Raw genomic sequence first — 18,664 nt, forward strand, 5'->3', positions numbered from 1 at the left:
ATATAACTCGCAAATAATGTCCGAGATGATTTTTGTAAGCCATTTTAATTCGTGAGATCATAAAATTTATTATCGATTCTGAGCAATCTTCGTCGACCCATTTTTACGTTGAAAACCGAGTTTTTACGGGGCCCCGTCGGTCCGGCTGGCTAGCGCAAGTGGTAAAGCCGCCGGACTGAAGAGGCGAGTCGGGTTGAGTCCACTGCAGGTGGCAGGTTCGATTCCCTCTCCCGAGGTAAGTTTATCGTCACTCGAATGTATATCGATGGCGATCTACATAACTAAAGGATACTCCCCAAAAAACGCGCCTATCTGAACGAGCTCAAACTTGGAGAAGATAGGCGGTTTCTCTGGTAAACACCGGAAGTCTCCGTGACTAGGTGAGCCAGAGTTTTTTCTGCAACTTTTTTTTATCATACCCATGTGTTGAAGATGTACAATTCATGTACATCCTATGCTTTCGAATATGCCTGTGGAAAATATGAAGCTATTTTGAGTATGCATCTGCCAAAAAAATATCAGACCAAAGAATGAAAACTACAAGCATGAAGAAGGTGCTTTTTTCGCCTGATTCATACTTTAGATAGAATTTATAACAAAAACTGGACGGAAATTGGTGTTTATTTTTTTCTGAAAAACGGATTTCAATATGGATAAAGAACAGAGGAATAGAGAACCGGGAGCCGATGCGTAACATTGAAATAGGTTGGGAGAAAAGCAGGGAATTAATCGTTCCTTGTGTTCGTTCTGAAAATATGTTTAGAAAAAGCGCGACGGCTTATGGTACCTTTATTTCGTTAGGTATTGTTTCTTGATCACTTTTGAGCTGAAGGCTGTTCGAATCCTTCTTCTGTCTTGGCTTTTTCACGCTTCTGGGGCCGGTTATAATTTCTGCTTTTTTATTATATAGAGAAATAAAGTCTTAGTTGAGGGGGCGGCTCCACCGAAGGCTTTCTAAAAGGAGGAAGAAGGTAGGGTGGAATAAACGTAGTAAGTAATGGGTGATTAGTAGTTGGCGAAATGGACTTGAGGGCCTCAACTTGAGGCTGACTTCGAGTGAGCAAATTGTGAAATCACAGGCGATCAAATATTCATTTGGGTGGAGGAAAGGCACGAGAGGATGAAAGCCTGGCTGTGGAGGGACGTTTTATTTTTTGGTAGAACCGGAGGCCTTTTCAACAGCTTTGCACTGAGATTTTTGTTTGAGCATCGTCCAGTCGAAAACGTAGTCATAGCTGGAAAAGGGTATCCAATGCGAATTCAACTACGTTCCTATAGAAACTCACATCATCAAAAATGTGATTCTACTTTCGCAAGACAAATAATGATTATCTCCGTTGATCTGGATACCCTGGATATGATTCAGCTGCGTGGGGTTCATTTTATGGTCATTTATAATTTAAAAATTAAATGATACTTATTATTTCTGGATTTAGTTTAGCTAATTTTTCATTAATATTTAGTAAATTTTCAACCCGTATTCGTTCGGAAGAGGATTCTGAAGAGCAAAATTTATTTTTGAAAAAGTTACAATCTTTAACCTGAAGAGCTGTCGAAGGTACATGTAATCAGGCGCTTCTTCGAACCGAAGACCTCTGCAGTAGTTCAGATACATGGAGAACTCGGCGGGGAATCCCTTGGCGAGAATGTCGACAGGCGTAGACATTTTCTTCTCGGAAATTCTTTCCTAGAAAAGAAATTCTATTTCTGAAAAGGAAGAACGCTCGTACGTATTTCTGTCGTTTCGTGGCGGCCTTGAGACCCTGCCAGGGCAGAGAGGATCGGTTGAAGTACATGAGAACATAGCCCATCGATTCCATGTCGTCTCGTCGGGACTGTTCGATGCCCAAATGGGCGTTGATCGAGGCGTATCGCGCTGTGCCAGTGAGATTCTTGTCCTCGCGGTAGGGAATGTGTTGCCGCGTTCGCACGTCGCGGTATTTCTTTGCGAGACCGAAATCGATCAAGAAGAGTTTGTTGCAGTGTCGCCCGATACCCATAAGGAAATTGTCCGGCTAATGTGGTAAGTTTAAAGGAAAAGGCTCCTCTGCAATCTGTTTTTACCTTGATGTCACGGTGAATGAAGGATTTATTGTGGACGTATTCGACGCGGGAGATCATTTGATCTAAATTATGTAAAAACAGGAACACGCAAGAGAGTTTTACCTGCGAGCATCAAGACCGTCTTCATGGTAAATCGTCGGCCGCAGAAGTTGAAGAGGTCCTCTAACGAAGGACCGAGAAGATCCATCACCAACACATTGTAATCGCGCTCCGTTCCGTACCAGCGAATGTGTGGAATTCCAATTCCGCCGTGAAGAATCTTGTACAACTTGGACTCATATAGCAGTTGGGGATGTCGCGCCTAAATTACCGATCCAAAGTTAAGAAATTCTTCAAGAATCGAGAGAGCACCTTGATTGACTCCAACTTGATGGCAACTTCTTCGCCATTGGAAATGTTGATTCCAAGATAGATGTCACCGAATGACCCCGACCCAATCTTTCTGACGAGCCTGTACTTGGAGGCGACGACGAAATGTCCTATATGGTTGATTTTACCCTGAAATTCGCAGAAACGGTGCTACCTTTGTAGGAATTGGGAAGTGGATAATTGGTCGGGGGCATATTGTTTATGTTACCATCTGCCATTGTCCGATTCTTCAGTCTTAAATGCCTAAACGGACTCGATTAAAAGTAGTTAAAGCAAAATTGAAATGATAATAAGAAACGCCGATAACACTGACATGAGCATCATCGACTGAATGAAAAAAAAAACAAAAATAAATCAAGCGGACGAGTTGAACTTCAAAGGATAAGATTCAGAGTGAAACCAACGTTTGAGCTTTTTCATTTTAGAAATCGCTGCATCACAAATTTGCACCGATTGAGAAGAAAGGGAGAAAGAGCAAGCACGACAGCCCGTCGAGCGGAGATTTTTGATATTAAAAAGATATTGGAGAACTGCGCGAAGCTTGGAGGAAGATAAATTTTCTCGCAAAGAAAAAAGGTATTTTTCCAAGTTTGATTCGTAAAAAATGAGGATGGGGGATTATAAGCAGGACAGAATGATCGATCAAGGAATGTCACCAATTAACTTGAATTAACACTTTCATTCGATTTCAATAATGATATAATTATCATCATTCGATGAAAGTGAGGATTTTGGAAGAAAATTATTCTCGGATTTAATTTTTATACTGAAGGTAGATGTGTGTGAGTGGCTTCCGCGGAAAGTGATAAATTTCAGCATATTCAAGTCAGGGTCACAGGACCATTTCTGACGCTACCAAAAATATGCAAATAAAGGCCTAAAATCGATGCTTCTGGGATGAAAATAAAGAAAGCGAGCAAGAACGGAACTGATTACAATGAGCAGAATACACGGAGACTTATTTCGGACGGCTTATTTTTGAAAAAGACGCTGCCAAAGACTCTTGTTGTCATATTTTTCTAGAATCACGATTCCTGAACTATTTTCCTCTTTACAAGAAAATCATGTGGAAAAGGGTTCTAGAAAAAAATTACTCAAGCAACTTTGACGATCATTTTTCTGGCGGAAAAGAAATGTAGCTGGATGAATCACTTCATTCTCAGTCTTTCTTTCAGTCTAAAAAGCAGCTAAATAAGCAAAATTTTGTTTTAACGCAGAAAACAGACAAGGGCAAAGGTTGAAAGTCGAGGAAAGGGAGCACTACGAGGAACAGCGCGAGGAACAGCGTGAAATGCGGAAGAAGTGAAGGAAAAAGAAAGGAAAATCACTTTTTATTTGGAAAATGGCTTCTCGAAGGGGCCAATCGAGAGGCGCCGCGGCCGAGCCAACCGCGCTCTTGAGTCCTCCACCGAGAACCACAATCTTACAACTTCAAACTTCAAAAAGAACGAATTTACTAAAGCCAAAATACTCTCAAACTCTCAACCTCCACCTTTGCAATTGGTATCTCTCAATGTTTTCGTTTATTTAATACCAATAAGTGCCTTCTTTTATTTAATTTATTTATTTGTTAAATTTGTTGAATTCAATTACAGTAAAAACGCCTGGTCTGAGACGGCCTTAATCAACAAAAGCGTCCCAAACCAGACGTTTTTTCATTTTCCTCTCTAGCGCCAATTTCACCCGCAATAAGTTAAAAATCACCGCCTGGAGCGTGTGCCTTTGATCTTTAAACGGCCCGACCGTCCCAAACCAGGCGTATTTTTGACCGTCCCAGACCAGGCGTTTATATTGTAAAAGTGTTCGCCTTCATTCGATACGTTATCAATATTGATAATCCGACAAAATTCTTCGCTCGTATTCTGTACTGCACTGGGAATGCTTTTACCGAAATATTACTATTTCTTCCATCGAAAAGTGCTCTTATCTTTCATATTTTATTATCTTTCATGACTATATTTAAATCGGACCCAATTTTCATTCTTATAACAAAGGTCAAAGCGGAATCCCAGTCGAAGAGACAGTATCTTATAGAGCAAATAAATAAAGACATTAGGCAAGATTCTGCCCAAAACATTTGCCTAAAAGGGGAGAAATTTGGAATGAAACAGAACTACACTGTACTGCTATTGAACCTTTTTTTAATGGCACTCGATGTTTCATCGTTCTTGAGAAAACCTCTCGCTGATTATCGACTAATAATTAGAGTATCTATATCAGCTTCGAGAGTTCCCTGTCGTGTAGAATTCGGTAATTGAGCAGAGCTGACTTCTTTCATTGACGCAGTTTTCGAATTCCGAAAATCACTTCAGACAAGCCAAAAACTTCATAGAGAAATTATTTTTGAAATTAGTGAAAATCGCTCTTTTTAAAAAGATGTTTCTTTTTCAGGAGGCTCGGGATGGAGGCACTACCGTTTCTGCCGTTCGTCCAAATTCCGCCGAAGCTAACAGAAACGAACGTCACTCCCTCTTTATCTGGTGCTATTCGTGTGGCCATCGCACAAACGTAAGTTCAACCCCTCTTGCTTGTTCGTGTTTTGTCGAGCTTTATAATTTTCGCAGGGGGAGGAATCCAGACGAGCATCTTGGCGGCCTGCGTGAGTTCGAGACGCTGCGGAATGCGATGATCGTTGCGATCGGCGATAGTGCCATTCACAAGTCCTTTCTTGCTGGACCAAGGCTAGGGCTCAGCATATTTTCCGACGACTCTTTTTCGTTACTTAATCTAAAGCCCGCCCTCAGTTATTACGATGTCTACGGAGACGCGCTTCGGCAATATGCCGTCCAGGCAACTTCGATCTTTAAGCGCTTCAATGGAATTTACATCGAGGGAAATTCGTGGCAAACGGCGAATCAAAAGAGGAACACTGTAAAGTCCGATACAATGGCGTTTGAGATGGCCAGTGCTCTGTGGAACCATTCGCATTACCTGACCATTCACGCGTTGCATGAACTGTCGCTTGAAAACGACGAGAACATCAAACAAGCAGCGACGAACTTCCAGCAAGCGGCCGGATGCCTGACTTACATTCTCGGAAAGTGCCATGATCTCCCTGGCAAAGATCTCTCGCCTGCCAACATCAAGCTGGGTTCAGTTCTTTTAAATAAGCAACCAGTTGATTGAAATTTTGAGTTTGAACCCAATTGAAGTTTATAGTCCTGCTCATGCTGCAGCAAGCACACGAAGTTATTGTGATTAAAGCTTTGCGCGACAGTAAACTGCAGAAAACTGCTGCCAAGCTAGCCTGGACCTGCGCCGATTACTGTGAGCAGCTTGAAGCACTTTTGCCGGAAGAAGCGGGCTACAAATCGTCGGAAATCAAGTTTCTGAAGACATGGATCGTCTTCAAAATGGAATTCTTCCAGGCGATTACTCATTTCTGCCAGGGAATGGACGCCGAGGAGAGAAAAGAATACGGCCAGGCAGTGACGTACTTTAGGCAGGCGAGACAATGTCTCGGAAACTCGCAGAAACAGGCGGCCAAGCTCGATTCCGATAATGACTTGGCGGCGGCATTGGGATACGCGGACGATGTTATCAATGGAAAATGCACATCCGCGGAAAACGACAATGAGTTTATCTACCACATGGCCGTCAAGGAAAGCCTCCCACCACCAGGGACTATTTCGAAACCTATTGTGAACGCAGTTCCGTGGGAGCCAGACGATCGAGAATATTTTGGAGACGTTATATCAGAAGATATCTTTATTTCGAATTCGAACTATTCGGACCGCCTGGATCAGCTTTGGCGGGACATCAGCAAAGAAATAGACGACAAAAACAATGAGCTAAAGAGCTGTAAAGAAGCGCTTGTTATTGCTGGAATCGATTTAGAGAGCGAGAAGACCGACCGATCAGTTCTTCCTGAGAGTCTCATTCAAGCAGCTGCACAAGCAGAAAAAATGCGAAACAATTGTTCGAAGCTCACGACATGTCTCAAGTCAATCAGCAAGTACGAAAGTCAGGTCGACGAAAAAATAAATGCAGCAGAGAAAAAATTCGTCGCTGACGAAGAAATGCTCAAAAACTGTCCACCGGGCGATAGTCGAGCTAAATTCGATAAAGATCCGGCTTGGCTTGCTCTTCATGCGCGGATTATGAAAATTAAGAAAGCCGCTGATCAATCGAAGGGCCCAACATTAACATGCAAGGATGCAGCTTCGCTGATGGCTGAAAAACTCGAAATGCTAGGAAAGGGACTAGAAGCTGTTCGCGAGGAGCTCCCGGCTGTAGTCATTTCAGACGACGACGCAGAAGCAATAGGCATGGTGTCGATGCTTCTTTCCAAGATCAGAGAAATGGAAAATCAACGAGAAGAGCAGAAAAAGCTGTTGAAAGACGAGCTCGATGCGGACAACATCACGGGTAAATTAGCAGGAGAGCCAGAGCATCTTCACTCAAAAATATTCGACACTGAGATCGCCAAGCACGACATACGAATCGGATATCTCCGTCAGAACCTTTCTGCCCAAGGCAACATCTTGGCTGTTTTAGATGACGCGCGAGTCAACTATGCAGGGAAAGGATGCTGATTTTTTTCATATTCGTATTGAAAATTCGACCACTTCTCGGTCGCCTTCATAGGCGGAGTAAATAAATACTCCCACTTTACACCTACGATAACTTTTTTCCTCGCGAGAACGTTCATTCGAGCGGGAGCGTAGGAATTTAGCGGCGTGATAATCCATAGCGCTGCTTTGAAATTGTTCGCTAGGCGCCAAACGAAAAAAAAACGGTTCGTTCGCTCAAATCATTTTCAAAAAAAATGCGAGAAAAGGGAGAAATATCAGCATCCCTAATTAAGAGATCTACAGACGTAAAAGAGACTCGACACAGCTTTACGATGAAAAATGCTCGCAACTGATAAACGCTATAATCAATTACGACAAGATCTACGAGAAATTGATAGGAGGCCAAAAACTCCTCGAAAAGATTCTCGGCGAACTTGCGAAGCTCGATTCTCCACTGGAATCCGCGGCAACGCAACGTTCGCAGGCACTACAAAAACTAACAGCCCCCAAACGCCCAGAAAAACCTAAACCGGTCGGGAACGCAACAGCTAATCTTCCTAAAGAGATGTTGGAGGAACTGAAAGCGCTGGGACTTGAAGATGACCAAGAGTTCATTGAATTCTTAAAAAGCTCTGGCGAAATGAAAAACGCTGCGAGCCCTTCCCAGCCGCCTGCAAACATTCCAAAACTCCCCGGTATATCGCCGAAGAAAGTGGCAAATGCGATGCGCGGCGGGGCTCCTTCTGCTCGGAACTATGAGCCACCAAATTATCAGACTCCAATCAGACCCGTCAAAGCAGCTCCACCACAATTTAACAGGCCATTGCCGGCAGATACAAGGAATGTGCAGTCATACAACGGTGGTCCTTCCGTTTCTGCAACTTCCGATTTGCCGCCAAAAATGAACTTTGATTCGACAGTTCGACCCACCAAAACAAACGAAACTTATAACTTTCCTGCTTCTACACAGCAAGCTCCGACCATGAATTCGCCAAATGCTAGCTCAGAAGCGGCAACTGAACAATTTAAAAATGGAAAAACCGAGATCATTCCCGACCAAGGCACGAATATAAACGAAGTTGGTCCATCAAATACAGATCAAGTTCAATCTCAAGTGGACATCTCCAAGTTTAATCAACAACAGCATCTCCAGCAGCAACGAATGTTCAACTTTCAGCAGCAAGAACTCCAGAAACAGCAGTGGATGATGCAGCAGCAATTCCAAGCCCAGATGCAGCAGCAGCAACAGCAGATTGAGATGAAACGACGAGAACATGAAGCAAAGCTAGCTCACGAACGTCGAACGATGATGGAGCAAATGAAACAAATGGAACAAGAGCGCTCGAAGCTAGAAGATGAACGCCTCAAATTCGAGAAAGAAAGAAAAAATCACCAAGATCATGAGAAACCAAGAGTCCAGTATGTGGCTCCTATGCCTCAGATGCCACCATCCTCGAGCTTCCAATCACAGCCAACTGGCGAGCAGTGGCTTCTCCAATATCGAAGCCAACATCAGCAACAAAGTACTGGAGCTCCTGGGAGAAATCCAACTCAGAATTTCGCTCAAGCAAATGTTCAAGGACCAATGCACTACCCGGTAGCACCTGCTGGGCCAAAATTTGTCCCTGTTTCTCGCCAAAGTCTTACAAGCTCTCCAGCTTCTACCCCTGCGCCTGCAACAAAGATTAAACAACCTTATCGGATGCCTATCATGGCTAATCTTCCCCATCCAATCATGCCGCAGATGAGCCAGCAGCCAGTACCTCGTCCAACTAACCCTGTGCAATCAAGTCAAAGCAATCACTCAGTAATACGACAGCCCAACCAGCCTCCACTGTTGAGACCCACTATCACCTCTAAGCCAATTAACTCCATCGTACCAGTTCCGCAGACAAACTCGATCGCGACGTCAGAGATGAAGAGTACTCAAGCGAATCGAACTGAGAGCAATTTCGATTTATTATCGAACCTAAGCGAGTTCACTCCCTCACCTACAGAAAAGCCGACAAAAATTCAGAACGCTCAAACGGTACCAGTTTCAACCAGCTTCGAAACGACCAATTTGCTCAACAAAATTTCCACACTTTCGGCTTCTCGCATTACTCCTCGCCTGGCGAAAGTACCAGACCATGCGATTCACTTAATCACGAATACAACGTACCCACCTGACCAATTTCGGATTATGAATAAAACCATCGCTGCCGCCCGATGCTCCACGCAGCATAATCGCCAACAACAATGTAATTAAAGCTTATCTCTTGTATATTTATATAAATTATTCTCTCAGTGGTTCCCTACGATGAGAACCGCGTTATTCTTCGTGGCCCGGGGAATGATTACATCAATGCTTCAAGAGTATCCACAATGTGCACCAGTATACCTTTTGCGATCGTTAGTGAAACACCTCTCCCGCCATCTCAAGATGATCTCTGGCGTATGGCTTGGCAAGAAAATGTAAGAGATTCGATTTTCTGGTTTGTGTTAACAAGGCGAATCTAGATTGAAATTTTGGTGATGATTGCCTCTCCGGAAGAAGCTACGGATGATTCCATCATGTCTTGGCATCCCAGAGGCTCGAACAGACAATTTCCGCGGGCCGGAATTATCGTCGAGTCTAGAGTAACCGAGAAGTCAGATTTTGTTTCCGTGTACAATGTTACTTTGTCGAAACAGAATATCAAGGTAAATCTGAGGACTCGCTTTGCATTCTTAATATATATACATAAGCGCATAGATTTCTTTTAATATCCTTATTATAGCGCACGATATCTGTTTACGAAATCACGCAGTGGGCGGCCCAGCTTACTCCTAATATCGAAGCTCTCGGTGCGGTAACCGCGAAGATTGCGACACGATTTATCAATCAGCGATCGAAAGATATTCCTATCACGTTCATGAGGTATTCTGTTTAAGAAAACACCGAATTTAAGCCTTTCCTTTAGTTCAAATGGTGACGCACGATGCGGAACTTTGCTATTTATTATTGTTCTTCTGATAGCACCCGACTTTCACCCCCTTTCGCTTTACAAAACCCTTCAAGAATCCCGTAGTTCACTTCTGATGTCTCGTATTTCAAAACCAGGTACTATCGATTAAAGGACTATTCGTATTCAGTCATGTTTTTTAGCTCTGGACATATTCAAATCAATCAACTCCCACATTTCATAATGTATAAAGTTCAATTCTTCCTGTTCCACGTCGAATTTCTTCTTCTCCGCCTTCAAAGATTTCTATGAGTTCAAGCAATTTATATGGCATGTTTAGAATGGTGTGTACTCGTGCTAGACATCGAAAGGAAGCCCAACAAAACATCAACCAGGTGAAACGTTTCCTTGGAGAGGAACCTCAGGAGGAGTTGGACGAAAGGGACGAAGATTCGCATAGCCGTGCAGATTCTCCAAGCCCGGAAAGAGACTCTAAAGATCCAGATTGGAATCCATATGGTGGCATAACTAAGCGCCGACCTGAACGAAAACGAAAGCCTGCAGCTAAAAAGTCTCCAGCGAAAAAGTCGAAGAAACCTCGTAAAACCGAGAATACCGATGAATACAAGGCACCCTCCAAACGACGGAAGAAGACTTTTCCGCCTCAGGACAATGAAGATGTCGAGTCTACGCACACAACAAGGGCCACCTCGAAGAGCATGAAACTTTCGGACATTCCTTTATCGAACGAGACAATCCAGCCCCCAGCTCAAGAACCGTCAGCTCTTGATCGAAAATTCAAGGCTAAATCCTCCATTTCATTTGCAGACGCGATCAATACCACGGAGAAAACCCCCTCTGTTTTGGAATCCTCAGCAAAAGAAAGGAAAGCTAAGAAAAAGCAAAAGAAGACGAAATCTAGCCGCGCCCGAGAAAAAGCTGAAGCCGATAAAAAACAGTTGAGCAAGAAGAAAAAGGTAGCAACTTGTACCAAATATTCATAAAATATTAACAAATGTGTTTTCAGCGCGGTGTCGAGTTCCAAAAAACAAAAATTGTGTGCCACTATTGCTCAGAATCTCTCTACGAGCACGAGGATGAACGCAGGAATGCTGAGCACCCTGAAGATGTTACTGTATTGGTAGAAACTCATCTGGCTAATAGACACAACCCTTTTCCGAGAAGCTTCGGTAGAAAGGCAATCTTTACTTGCTCGTCTTGCAAAGAAAAGTTCGAAACCGCAGATGAAGCAGCTACTCACAATCTCTACCATCGCAAAACAAGTCTCCTTGAGCTGAAGACGAAATACAACCTCTGCGAGTCAGACCTGGACAACTACCCAAAGCTTTTCACGCCCGAAGACTATCTCTACCGATTGACCGGAGAGGGCGACGAGATGGCCGAAGGCGTTCTTCATAAAATAGAGGTAAGATGAATTACCATAAGAATTTTTTGGCCGAAAAAAATTTTTTTGAGATAAGAACATATTCTGAAAGCCCAAGTCGAAATTAGTCGATTCCCAAATTTCTAGGGCTCAATGACGTCATTATGACGTCATTTATGATGAATAAATGTCCGAAAAGGCTCCAAATTCATGAAACTTTGGAACGCTTTTTGAGGCGGTTTTTGCTGGAAATAGATTTTTCTATTGATGGCATATTGTTCGCTATCAAAAACTACGTAGGGACCCGAGGTTTATTTTTCGAACCGACCGGTTTCAAAAATTGAACCGGTCGGTAACGGTTGATATTCAATGGTTTGATCCCGGGTCCCTACGTAGTTTTTCATGGAAAATCCGAATCCGTCTAGAAAAATAAAATTAAAAAACGTTTTCGGCTCGAAAAAGCGTTCCAAAGACAAAATTTTCAAATCAGCCTGATGACGTCATAATGACGTCATCTGACCCTAGAATTTGGTGATTCTGTATAACTTTTTACGGGCTTTCAGAATATACCAATATCTCAAAAAAATTTTTTTTGCCCGAAAAATTCTTATGGTAATTCATCGTAAGATATTTTTTCGATGGAACACTGCTAGCTTTCTTTTCTAGCGCTTTTTGATTCCGAACAACTCCAAGCGGAGCACTCCTAAATGGCCGGAATACAAAGTCTTCGATGGGATCCGCTATTATGAGAAGAGCGTCTTGGATTCCGCCTTTTTCTTGAGGGCCGACTTTGACCCAGCCCTCCTCTCTATCCAGACACATGAAGAGACAAACGAGGATGGAGTAACTGAGGTCTACTACAATCAAGGGGACTTTCAACTGTACGTCCAGGACTTTATCTATCCTCCGGCGCAGATCATTCTCACTTTCGACGACGAATCGTTAGAGGCAACTATGGACAGCAAACGATGGGTAAGATTTCTAAAACTTTTTTAATCTTTATCCTCTTATTAGATAGAAAGCTGCAAGACAGAAGTCGAAGACGAAGATTACGATGTGCCAAACGCGATGTCCGGAGTGATCTTCGATACCGATACGGACACGGATGATGATGATGACGATGAAATCCCGCTTCATCTTCATCCTGAAATTGCGCTTTCAGTTGCTGGCCCATCTACTTCGTTTGAAAACGCCCATGACGTCTCCATGAGTAGCAATGACACGATGGAGTCAACCGACATTATGAGAGACCTCGAAGAAATTGAACAAGAGGAGAAAACGGGCACAGCTTATCTTTCGGAAGAAGAGCAAGACGAAGTGGTCTCCGACGGAGATTCCGACGATGTGATCTTCAATGGATCATATATGCAGGACTTCGGCTTCGATCTCAACCCACAGAACAACAATATCCAGCCTTTGAAATACCGACCCGACCGACGAAAGCGAACCAAGCAGTAATCTGATGCAATTCATATATATATATTTATCTCTATACTGATCGACCCTTTTTTCGCATATCTTCTCTTATACAGTAGCCCATGATATTATCTCACCTAATTGAAAAAAGTTCAAATCAACCTCTTCCGCAACAGTTCTTCATAGACCAAATCTAGTGTTTCCTCTAAATCTTCAATTGCGGCTTTCTTCTAAATTAATATAGTACATATTTATTGGAGTTCTTCTGATGCTACAAATCATGGAAAACTGTCAAGGCATAACTCTCATATTCAATCAGTTTATTTTCTCCTGCTGTCGCTATCTTCCCAATTTTTGAACCGTTTGCACTCTTTTATTTTTGCCCCGTTTTTTTTCTCTCCATTTATCTTGCCAGCCTGAGCCAAAGGCTTCCGTTATTATTTTCACTTATATTCACTGCCCTTGAAACGTGAATAATTGCAAAACCATTGTTGATCATCATGATTTTAGAGGGCCAAATCGAGTTGTTACTACTTGAATAAGAACCAAGTAAAGGAAGAAGCTATATTTTTATTGTTCGCTTATATTGCTGCTGTATATAAATAAAGAAAAAATCAATAGTTTTTTTTGCGAAATACTTAATTTTGTAAGGCTTTAATTGAATGCAGGCAGTAACAAATTAAGGCTTGAAAGCGCCGAATTGGTAAACATTACTTTGAACTGGTGCCAGACCGGACAGGACCATCGGTACTCGATGCAAAAGCATGATAGAGTTCACAGAGTCGTCTTAATATAAGTTACCTTTCGCATTAAAGTTCCGATCAAGAGTCTACAGTTACTAAACTTACTAATTGATCTCTTTGGCTGATTTTTTGTCATTTTTTCAAGGACAAATATAGCTAGTTCTTTGAGCGCGTATCCGATTATGAGCAGCCCAACGAAAGTGTAAAGAAAAAGAACAATCTCTACGAAAGTGTGTATCGAGCTTGAGCTGTCCTCTGTCATCATTTCATTTGAAATCAGAGTTCTGAGAGCTGTCAATACTCATGCAACACTAAATGAATCCAACCCCTAGGGGATCTGGCACTCGTATATTTCCACTTGCTCGTTGGAATCATTCTTCTGAATCAACTTTTCAGTCGATTTTCAATTCTTTGCCTTGCTAGATATGTGATCTTCTGGATTGAGTAGTTTAGGTTTATTTTCAGGTCGCAGATGTATGTAAAGAGTAAACACTACTGGGTACGTACCTTTCATCTTGACCTTTCTCGTTTCTTCTACCTTAACAGCTTTTAATAGGCATATTTTATTGACCTGTCGATTTTATAAGACTTTAATAACTGATAGTTAGTACGTTAGCTGTATTACTTGTTCAGTAATCAAAGGCAGCTCTCAAGTCAAAATCATTTGAGATATGATTTATTTTCGTAACATTGTTACGGCGTAAGAGACCGTACTAAATGCAAAGATGTTTATTTGATTGTCGGATTCCATGAAATTTATATTTGACTTTATGACGAAAGTTTTCGGCATCGGAAAGGCTGAGTTGATCATAATATGTTTTTGAGAGAATTTCACGTGAAGCCTAAAAATACGCTGATTCTTCACTTTAATGGTAATTAAGCATTTGGAAGTGTCGATAATTGATCTGCCGTATTCCCAGCGCATCGGACGACGACGCTTCGAAGTTCATGATGGCGGGGAGACGATGTTTTCGAAAGTCTTAATTCGCCCGGCTGGACGCTTCTTTGTCGGACAGCACAGAAGAAGGGATGGTGATTTCGGACTATCGGGTTGAGCGTAGTAGTTGGCGCGTTCGTGTGGCGCCCTGCGGCGAAAATGAACGACGATTGGAACGTTGGACTTGCCAAGGCAGATATTGTGGCCCTTGTCCACTCTGCTGAATTTCGGGATTTTGATTTTCTCGTTGTCCGCTTTGAACTGTGGCTAACAACTTCCGCTGACGAACGAGCGCTGCGCGAAAAAAGAAAGAGAAATAAAGAGCGATTGAGAGAGACTGGCGGGAGAGCGCCTACTCGTATAAGGGCTATTGAAAGCAATAGGAGCCTCCTGGCTCGTTTATTCACAATCTCCAAATTTGTAAAACATTGACCTTGCTGGGCATACACGCAGACGAGATCCGACCGCAAAGCACCGAGCCACAACAAGAGATACCCGCAGCAAAATAAAATGAAAGAAGTATAAAAGAAGAAAGAACGGAGAAGCGACAAAAGATGAATGCCAATTACGAAGAAGGTAAATAACATTTTACGGGCAGCTCTAATTCGACTCGCTAAAATAATGATGACGGAGGGATAAACTCGCCAAATGTTTTCTGCGCGCTCAGCAGAAATCCGCCTGAGCCCCTTTTGGAAACTTTGTTGAAAATAAACTGACTCGGCAAGTTCACATCCACCCAGAAGGACCACGTTTGCTCGAGTCAGTTTAAGTATCCATTCGGCGTAATTTTACTTAGGACACTTTTGTTATATTTATGGACTTTTCGCTGGGAATTTTGGCCCATATAATGAATAATTTCATCTTAGTAAATTTTTTTTGAAAAGAGGATGCTAAAAATGAAGAAAATTTCTTTTCATAAAATCAATCCTTTCAAACCGGAAATAGTTACTCACAATTTGACCCGTCTTTTGATTTTAAAAGCGATGCGACTTGCTGGATCTTCTTTGTATAAAATTTTCTTGAGAATAGAGCCTGTATCGATTTGATATAAAAGTGGCGTTTTTGTCAAGATCAGTCAATCTTCACAAGTGGTGTAAATGTCTCGGAAAGTGTATGGGAAGGTGGTCGCGAGCCGTTCATCAATCGGTTAAAATGGGATTAGAGAAGGGCTCAGCCCAGCATGACCTCGCTCGGACCTGATCAATCAAACTCCCCCAGCTGCCAATTATTTTTATTCATCGTGGCCGTTATTATTCGCCATCCTTATTTTCGTAGCGACATTGACAAGGGATCTGTTTTCCTCCATTGAAAATTCAAGGCTCTTTTTAGAAGTTAACGATGAGAACGTCTTCACCCCTTTCGACTTTGCTTCTCAGGCGTGGAATGTAGACGACGGGAGTATTTATGTTGCTGACTCCTCCACGATCCGAGTGAAGAACGGGGCAGAGGAAAGAACGGTGCCTCTGAAATCGTTGGAAGCGGACGTGCGCAGCTGTAAGCGAGGAGGCAACTCGGACGAGTCTTGTGACAACACGATCACCAATGTCCAGGTGTGTCCGGACAAGGAAGCGCAGATCGTTGCGTGTGGGACGAACGCTCTTCAGCCGGAAGTCTTCTTCCTAGAGAATGCAACGGAGACAAAGAGGCACACGCAGCAACTTTGCCCAAAGTCGGCGAAAATCGACGCCCTAGTTAAGGTATGTATAAAACGAATTCCTTGGGAATGAAAAATTGTGCACCTGCTAACGATTTTCAAAGGTAACGTCCTGTGGCGATGAACCGGCAAAAATCCAGGGTGTGGCGGTGCACACCGAGCGCGACTCCACCAAAATAATAACAAGCAGCCATATATTTGACTTGAAGCTCTCTTCTCCAAAATTTGTACATATTTCGTCTAGCGATGCAACTGGTGCCAATTATCTTTACTTTTTTACCGAGACGAGCTCCGCTGGTGACTTGGCCTCTTTTGTTGGTTTTACATGTAATGGTGGTGGTGCGTCGAATCTTATCAAAATCCCGCTAAAATGCAGTAGAGAAGATTTTGTCTTTGCGAAGATGAAGCAGGTGGTCGAGACCGATAGCATGTTTCATGTCCTCTTCGAGACGCCTTTCAATCTTTACAAGAAGACAACTATCTGCTCCTACAGTTTTCAAAACGACTTTCTTCCAGGTATAAATAAGGATTTTTTTGATAATTCAATTCAACGTTTTGAAACAAACTTTACATCGAAAATTATCAAGAAACTCTCACGTACACAGTGGATATATTTACCACACCAAAATTTTCAGCATAAGAAACCGAGCTCGCATCGGATTATATTTAGAAACGCTAATGAAATCGGTATGGTAGATATTTCAGAAATAAAATGAAATTCGGCGCAATAAAAATCAGTCATTCATGAAAGAGTCTAATTTTAACTCAAGAAAGAATCGAATCTGATCCGTTGAACTGCAGCCAACTCATAACTTGCTTTTATTGTTCAAATTCAAACATAACATATTTTATAAAGTTATAAAAAACGCGCGCTGCGACTCTTCCCATAACTCTGATGCCAAAATTGCCCAAACGCCTATTCTCGAGGATCGTGGAAGCGAAAGCGAATCTGGTCCATACACGTCTATTTCAACCATCTGGGATAATGTTCTACTTTTGGGCACGCAAAAGGGCGAAATCATTACTGCTACGCGCGATTCTAGCGGCGCTTTTAATATTTCTTCATCAAGGTAAGAAGCAGTGGATCCTGAAGAATCGCAAAGTGTCTATGCAATTGTAACACTTTGCCATATTGTTTACTCAACATTTTTAGGAAGCTGACACATGACAAGTGCGCTGGGGCTGTTCTCGATCTAAAATCCACCATTGTAGATGATGTGGCCACGGTGTTCGCGGCCTTTGAGACTTGTATTGCATCTGTCCCGATAAGTGACTGTTCTTCTCTTTCGACGAGCTGCTGCAAGAGGTTTATATTCGTCTTCACTTATTGTTTTTATTCAAAACACTAGGACACCTTTTTGCGAAATTATCGATGATGATTGCACTCAAACTCTGACTGACTCTCCCATTTCTTTATCTGACGGAAGCTGTCTCGCAAAAGAACGTGAGTTATAAATAAAGTCCCTTTCATTCTAACAAATCATCCTTCTAGCAAACTCAACAGTGATTGAGACTGAGCCAATCATTCCCAAGACAACAATGGGGCCTGTGATTTTTAAACCAATCTCAGGCATCATTACAGAAGCACAAAGTAAATTTCACTTACACATTTACAAAATGGGTGCTTGATTTGATTTTTGTTTTCATTTAGCATCAATTTGTTTTAAAAATATACCAGACTGTTTCTGTAAAAGCTAAGTATTTATTCATTGATGTTAAATGAGCGCAACAAAATCATCATATCATTTAATAGAGTAAAATCCTAAACTTTAAGGAAGGTGCCTTCTCACTGATTAGCTATTTCGAAGCATAATAGATTTAGGCCTATCATGCTTGCAATAATGCTTTTTGATTTTCACTGGTGTTAGCCCTTTTCTGATATCAATTGTTTGACTGTGTTTAGTCCGAGCTCAAGATGGGTGCATTTGTCCCCAAAATGCGACTGTTCCCGTGGCAATCGTTGGCCTGATCGTAGCCTTTGTCGCTTTCGTTGGTGGATACTTCTGGGGGAAGTGGTAAATGCTCCGTTTTGACAATTTTTAACTTCAAATTCTAGTTCCTTCAAACCACAAGATGAGCTTCACGAATATATGGACGATTCTGAGTGGGGAATTACAAACACACTTTCGGCTTCCTCAAGTTCAACAGCTAAAACAGTACGGTTAACGATAAGACTACTTTGCTAACTTTCTATATAGCGCACGCGTATAAAAACATCACCTTCGAAGCAATCAGCAACACTTCGATCGAATAGAAGCGACGAGGGCGCGGAGACGGTTTCCGGCGCTCGGACGATTCCAGTGATGGGGGTCAGCTCTATCGGTTCCAACCGCGACCCAACGCTAAGCCCACGACGATCAGCTGACGGCAGTATCACCCACGAGTCCAGAGCGTAACATCGGCGACTTCGGAATCATAATTTATGCATACCTAGAACATGTTATGTGCGACCCTTTTTTTACTAACCTGACTACCTCAACCAACTCCCGAGCCGAATCATACGCAAAATAAATCCCGAAAGTTCAATAGTTCAAAACCACATCGAATTTTACGATCTGAGAGAGAATACTGTATTCTCCTCTATGTTTCCACCTGGATTAAATGCAAGCATACGGCAGTTTTGGTTTCATGCATGCAGTAAATGTGGAGCCATTCCATC

General features: G+C 42.4%; 6 protein-coding genes across 9 annotated transcripts; 5 read left to right on the forward strand and 1 right to left on the reverse strand.

Annotated features, from left to right (window-relative positions):
* Positions 1 to 589: 589 nt before the first annotated feature.
* On the reverse strand, positions 590 to 2,705 carry LOC145708425 (casein kinase I-like). Its single transcript, XM_081786095.1, has 11 exons — positions 2,588 to 2,705; positions 2,416 to 2,543; positions 2,167 to 2,365; positions 2,065 to 2,126; positions 1,731 to 2,015; positions 1,542 to 1,687; positions 1,483 to 1,498; positions 1,355 to 1,366; positions 1,172 to 1,234; positions 788 to 872; positions 590 to 747 (listed from the first exon to the last, which is right to left on the reverse strand). Exons 1-10 carry the CDS (start codon positions 2,649 to 2,651, stop codon positions 816 to 818), a joined length of 1,032 nt encoding a protein of 343 aa, XP_081642221.1. The 5' UTR covers positions 2,652 to 2,705; the 3' UTR covers positions 590 to 747; positions 788 to 815.
* Positions 2,706 to 3,719: 1,014 nt separating this feature from the next.
* Positions 3,720 to 5,574, forward strand: LOC145708436 (uncharacterized). Its single transcript, XM_081786108.1, has 4 exons — positions 3,720 to 4,683; positions 4,825 to 4,941; positions 4,998 to 5,114; positions 5,178 to 5,574. The coding sequence occupies exons 2-4, from the start codon at positions 4,835 to 4,837 to the stop codon at positions 5,557 to 5,559; spliced, it is 606 nt and encodes a 201-aa protein (XP_081642234.1). The 5' UTR covers positions 3,720 to 4,683; positions 4,825 to 4,834; the 3' UTR covers positions 5,560 to 5,574.
* Positions 5,556 to 6,968, forward strand: LOC145708859 (tyrosine-protein phosphatase non-receptor type 23-like). The gene has a single exon (XM_081786557.1). It carries the CDS (start codon positions 5,601 to 5,603, stop codon positions 6,966 to 6,968), a length of 1,368 nt encoding a protein of 455 aa, XP_081642683.1. The 5' UTR covers positions 5,556 to 5,600.
* Positions 6,969 to 7,244: 276 nt separating this feature from the next.
* Positions 7,245 to 10,189, forward strand: LOC145706364 (uncharacterized). Its single transcript, XM_081783750.1, has 6 exons — positions 7,245 to 9,187; positions 9,235 to 9,401; positions 9,447 to 9,629; positions 9,707 to 9,846; positions 9,890 to 10,029; positions 10,075 to 10,189. Exons 1-6 carry the CDS (start codon positions 7,513 to 7,515, stop codon positions 10,113 to 10,115), a joined length of 2,346 nt encoding a protein of 781 aa, XP_081639876.1. The 5' UTR covers positions 7,245 to 7,512; the 3' UTR covers positions 10,116 to 10,189.
* A 23-nt stretch (positions 10,190 to 10,212) lies between these two features.
* On the forward strand, positions 10,213 to 13,304 carry LOC145706367 (uncharacterized). Its single transcript, XM_081783755.1, has 4 exons — positions 10,213 to 10,848; positions 10,899 to 11,297; positions 11,922 to 12,227; positions 12,270 to 13,304. The coding sequence occupies exons 1-4, from the start codon at positions 10,213 to 10,215 to the stop codon at positions 12,711 to 12,713; spliced, it is 1,785 nt and encodes a 594-aa protein (XP_081639881.1). The 3' UTR covers positions 12,714 to 13,304.
* A 1,021-nt stretch (positions 13,305 to 14,325) lies between these two features.
* LOC145706365 (uncharacterized) lies at positions 14,326 to 18,539 on the forward strand. 4 transcript variants are annotated; one of them, XM_081783752.1, is made up of 10 exons: positions 14,327 to 14,927; positions 15,681 to 16,048; positions 16,110 to 16,521; positions 16,862 to 17,075; positions 17,159 to 17,311; positions 17,355 to 17,449; positions 17,498 to 17,596; positions 17,909 to 18,017; positions 18,062 to 18,161; positions 18,204 to 18,539. In XM_081783752.1, the coding sequence occupies exons 1-10, from the start codon at positions 14,906 to 14,908 to the stop codon at positions 18,399 to 18,401; spliced, it is 1,770 nt and encodes a 589-aa protein (XP_081639878.1). In that variant the 5' UTR covers positions 14,327 to 14,905; the 3' UTR covers positions 18,402 to 18,539. The 4 variants fall into 4 exon arrangements, with proteins under 4 accessions (XP_081639880.1, XP_081639878.1, XP_081639879.1 ...); XM_081783751.1 differs by having other exon boundaries at positions 14,329 to 14,927; positions 17,909 to 18,020; XM_081783754.1 differs by lacking the exon at positions 17,498 to 17,596 and having other exon boundaries at positions 14,326 to 14,927.
* The last annotated feature ends 125 nt before the right edge of the window (positions 18,540 to 18,664 follow it).

Source organism: Oikopleura dioica, chromosome XSR (assembly GCF_907165135.1).
Source record: "Oikopleura dioica chromosome XSR, OKI2018_I68_1.0, whole genome shotgun sequence".
Classification (NCBI taxonomy): Eukaryota; Metazoa; Chordata; class Appendicularia; order Copelata; family Oikopleuridae; genus Oikopleura; species Oikopleura dioica.

Coding starts and splice junctions, on each gene's coding strand:
- LOC145708425 (XM_081786095.1), bottom strand. CDS start 2,651: ATGGCAGATGGTAACATAAACAATATGCCCCCGACCAATTATCCACTT. Junction 2,366..2,415: donor TCAAGTTGGAGTCAATCAAG/GTGCTCTCTCGA, acceptor TCGGTAATTTAG/GCGCGACATCCCCAACTGCT. Junction 1,688..1,730: donor CCACGAAACGACAGAAATAC/GTACGAGCGTTC, acceptor TTTCTTTTCTAG/GAAAGAATTTCCGAGAAGAA.
- LOC145708436 (XM_081786108.1), top strand. CDS start 4,835: ATGGAGGCACTACCGTTTCTGCCGTTCGTCCAAATTCCGCCGAAGCTA. Junction 4,942..4,997: donor CGTGTGGCCATCGCACAAAC/GTAAGTTCAACC, acceptor TAATTTTCGCAG/GGGGAGGAATCCAGACGAGC. Junction 5,115..5,177: donor TCCTTTCTTGCTGGACCAAG/GCTAGGGCTCAG, acceptor GCCCGCCCTCAG/TTATTACGATGTCTACGGAG.
- LOC145708859 (XM_081786557.1), top strand. CDS start 5,601: ATGCTGCAGCAAGCACACGAAGTTATTGTGATTAAAGCTTTGCGCGAC.
- LOC145706364 (XM_081783750.1), top strand. CDS start 7,513: ATGTTGGAGGAACTGAAAGCGCTGGGACTTGAAGATGACCAAGAGTTC. Junction 9,188..9,234: donor GCATAATCGCCAACAACAAT/GTAATTAAAGCT, acceptor TTATTCTCTCAG/TGGTTCCCTACGATGAGAAC. Junction 9,847..9,889: donor ATTCCTATCACGTTCATGAG/GTATTCTGTTTA, acceptor CCTTTCCTTTAG/TTCAAATGGTGACGCACGAT.
- LOC145706367 (XM_081783755.1), top strand. CDS start 10,213: ATGGTGTGTACTCGTGCTAGACATCGAAAGGAAGCCCAACAAAACATC. Junction 11,298..11,921: donor GCGTTCTTCATAAAATAGAG/GTAAGATGAATT, acceptor TTTCTTTTCTAG/CGCTTTTTGATTCCGAACAA. Junction 12,228..12,269: donor CTATGGACAGCAAACGATGG/GTAAGATTTCTA, acceptor TCCTCTTATTAG/ATAGAAAGCTGCAAGACAGA.
- LOC145706365 (XM_081783751.1), top strand. CDS start 14,906: ATGAATGCCAATTACGAAGAAG. Junction 16,049..16,109: donor AAATCGACGCCCTAGTTAAG/GTATGTATAAAA, acceptor CGATTTTCAAAG/GTAACGTCCTGTGGCGATGA. Junction 17,450..17,497: donor AAGCTGTCTCGCAAAAGAAC/GTGAGTTATAAA, acceptor TCATCCTTCTAG/CAAACTCAACAGTGATTGAG.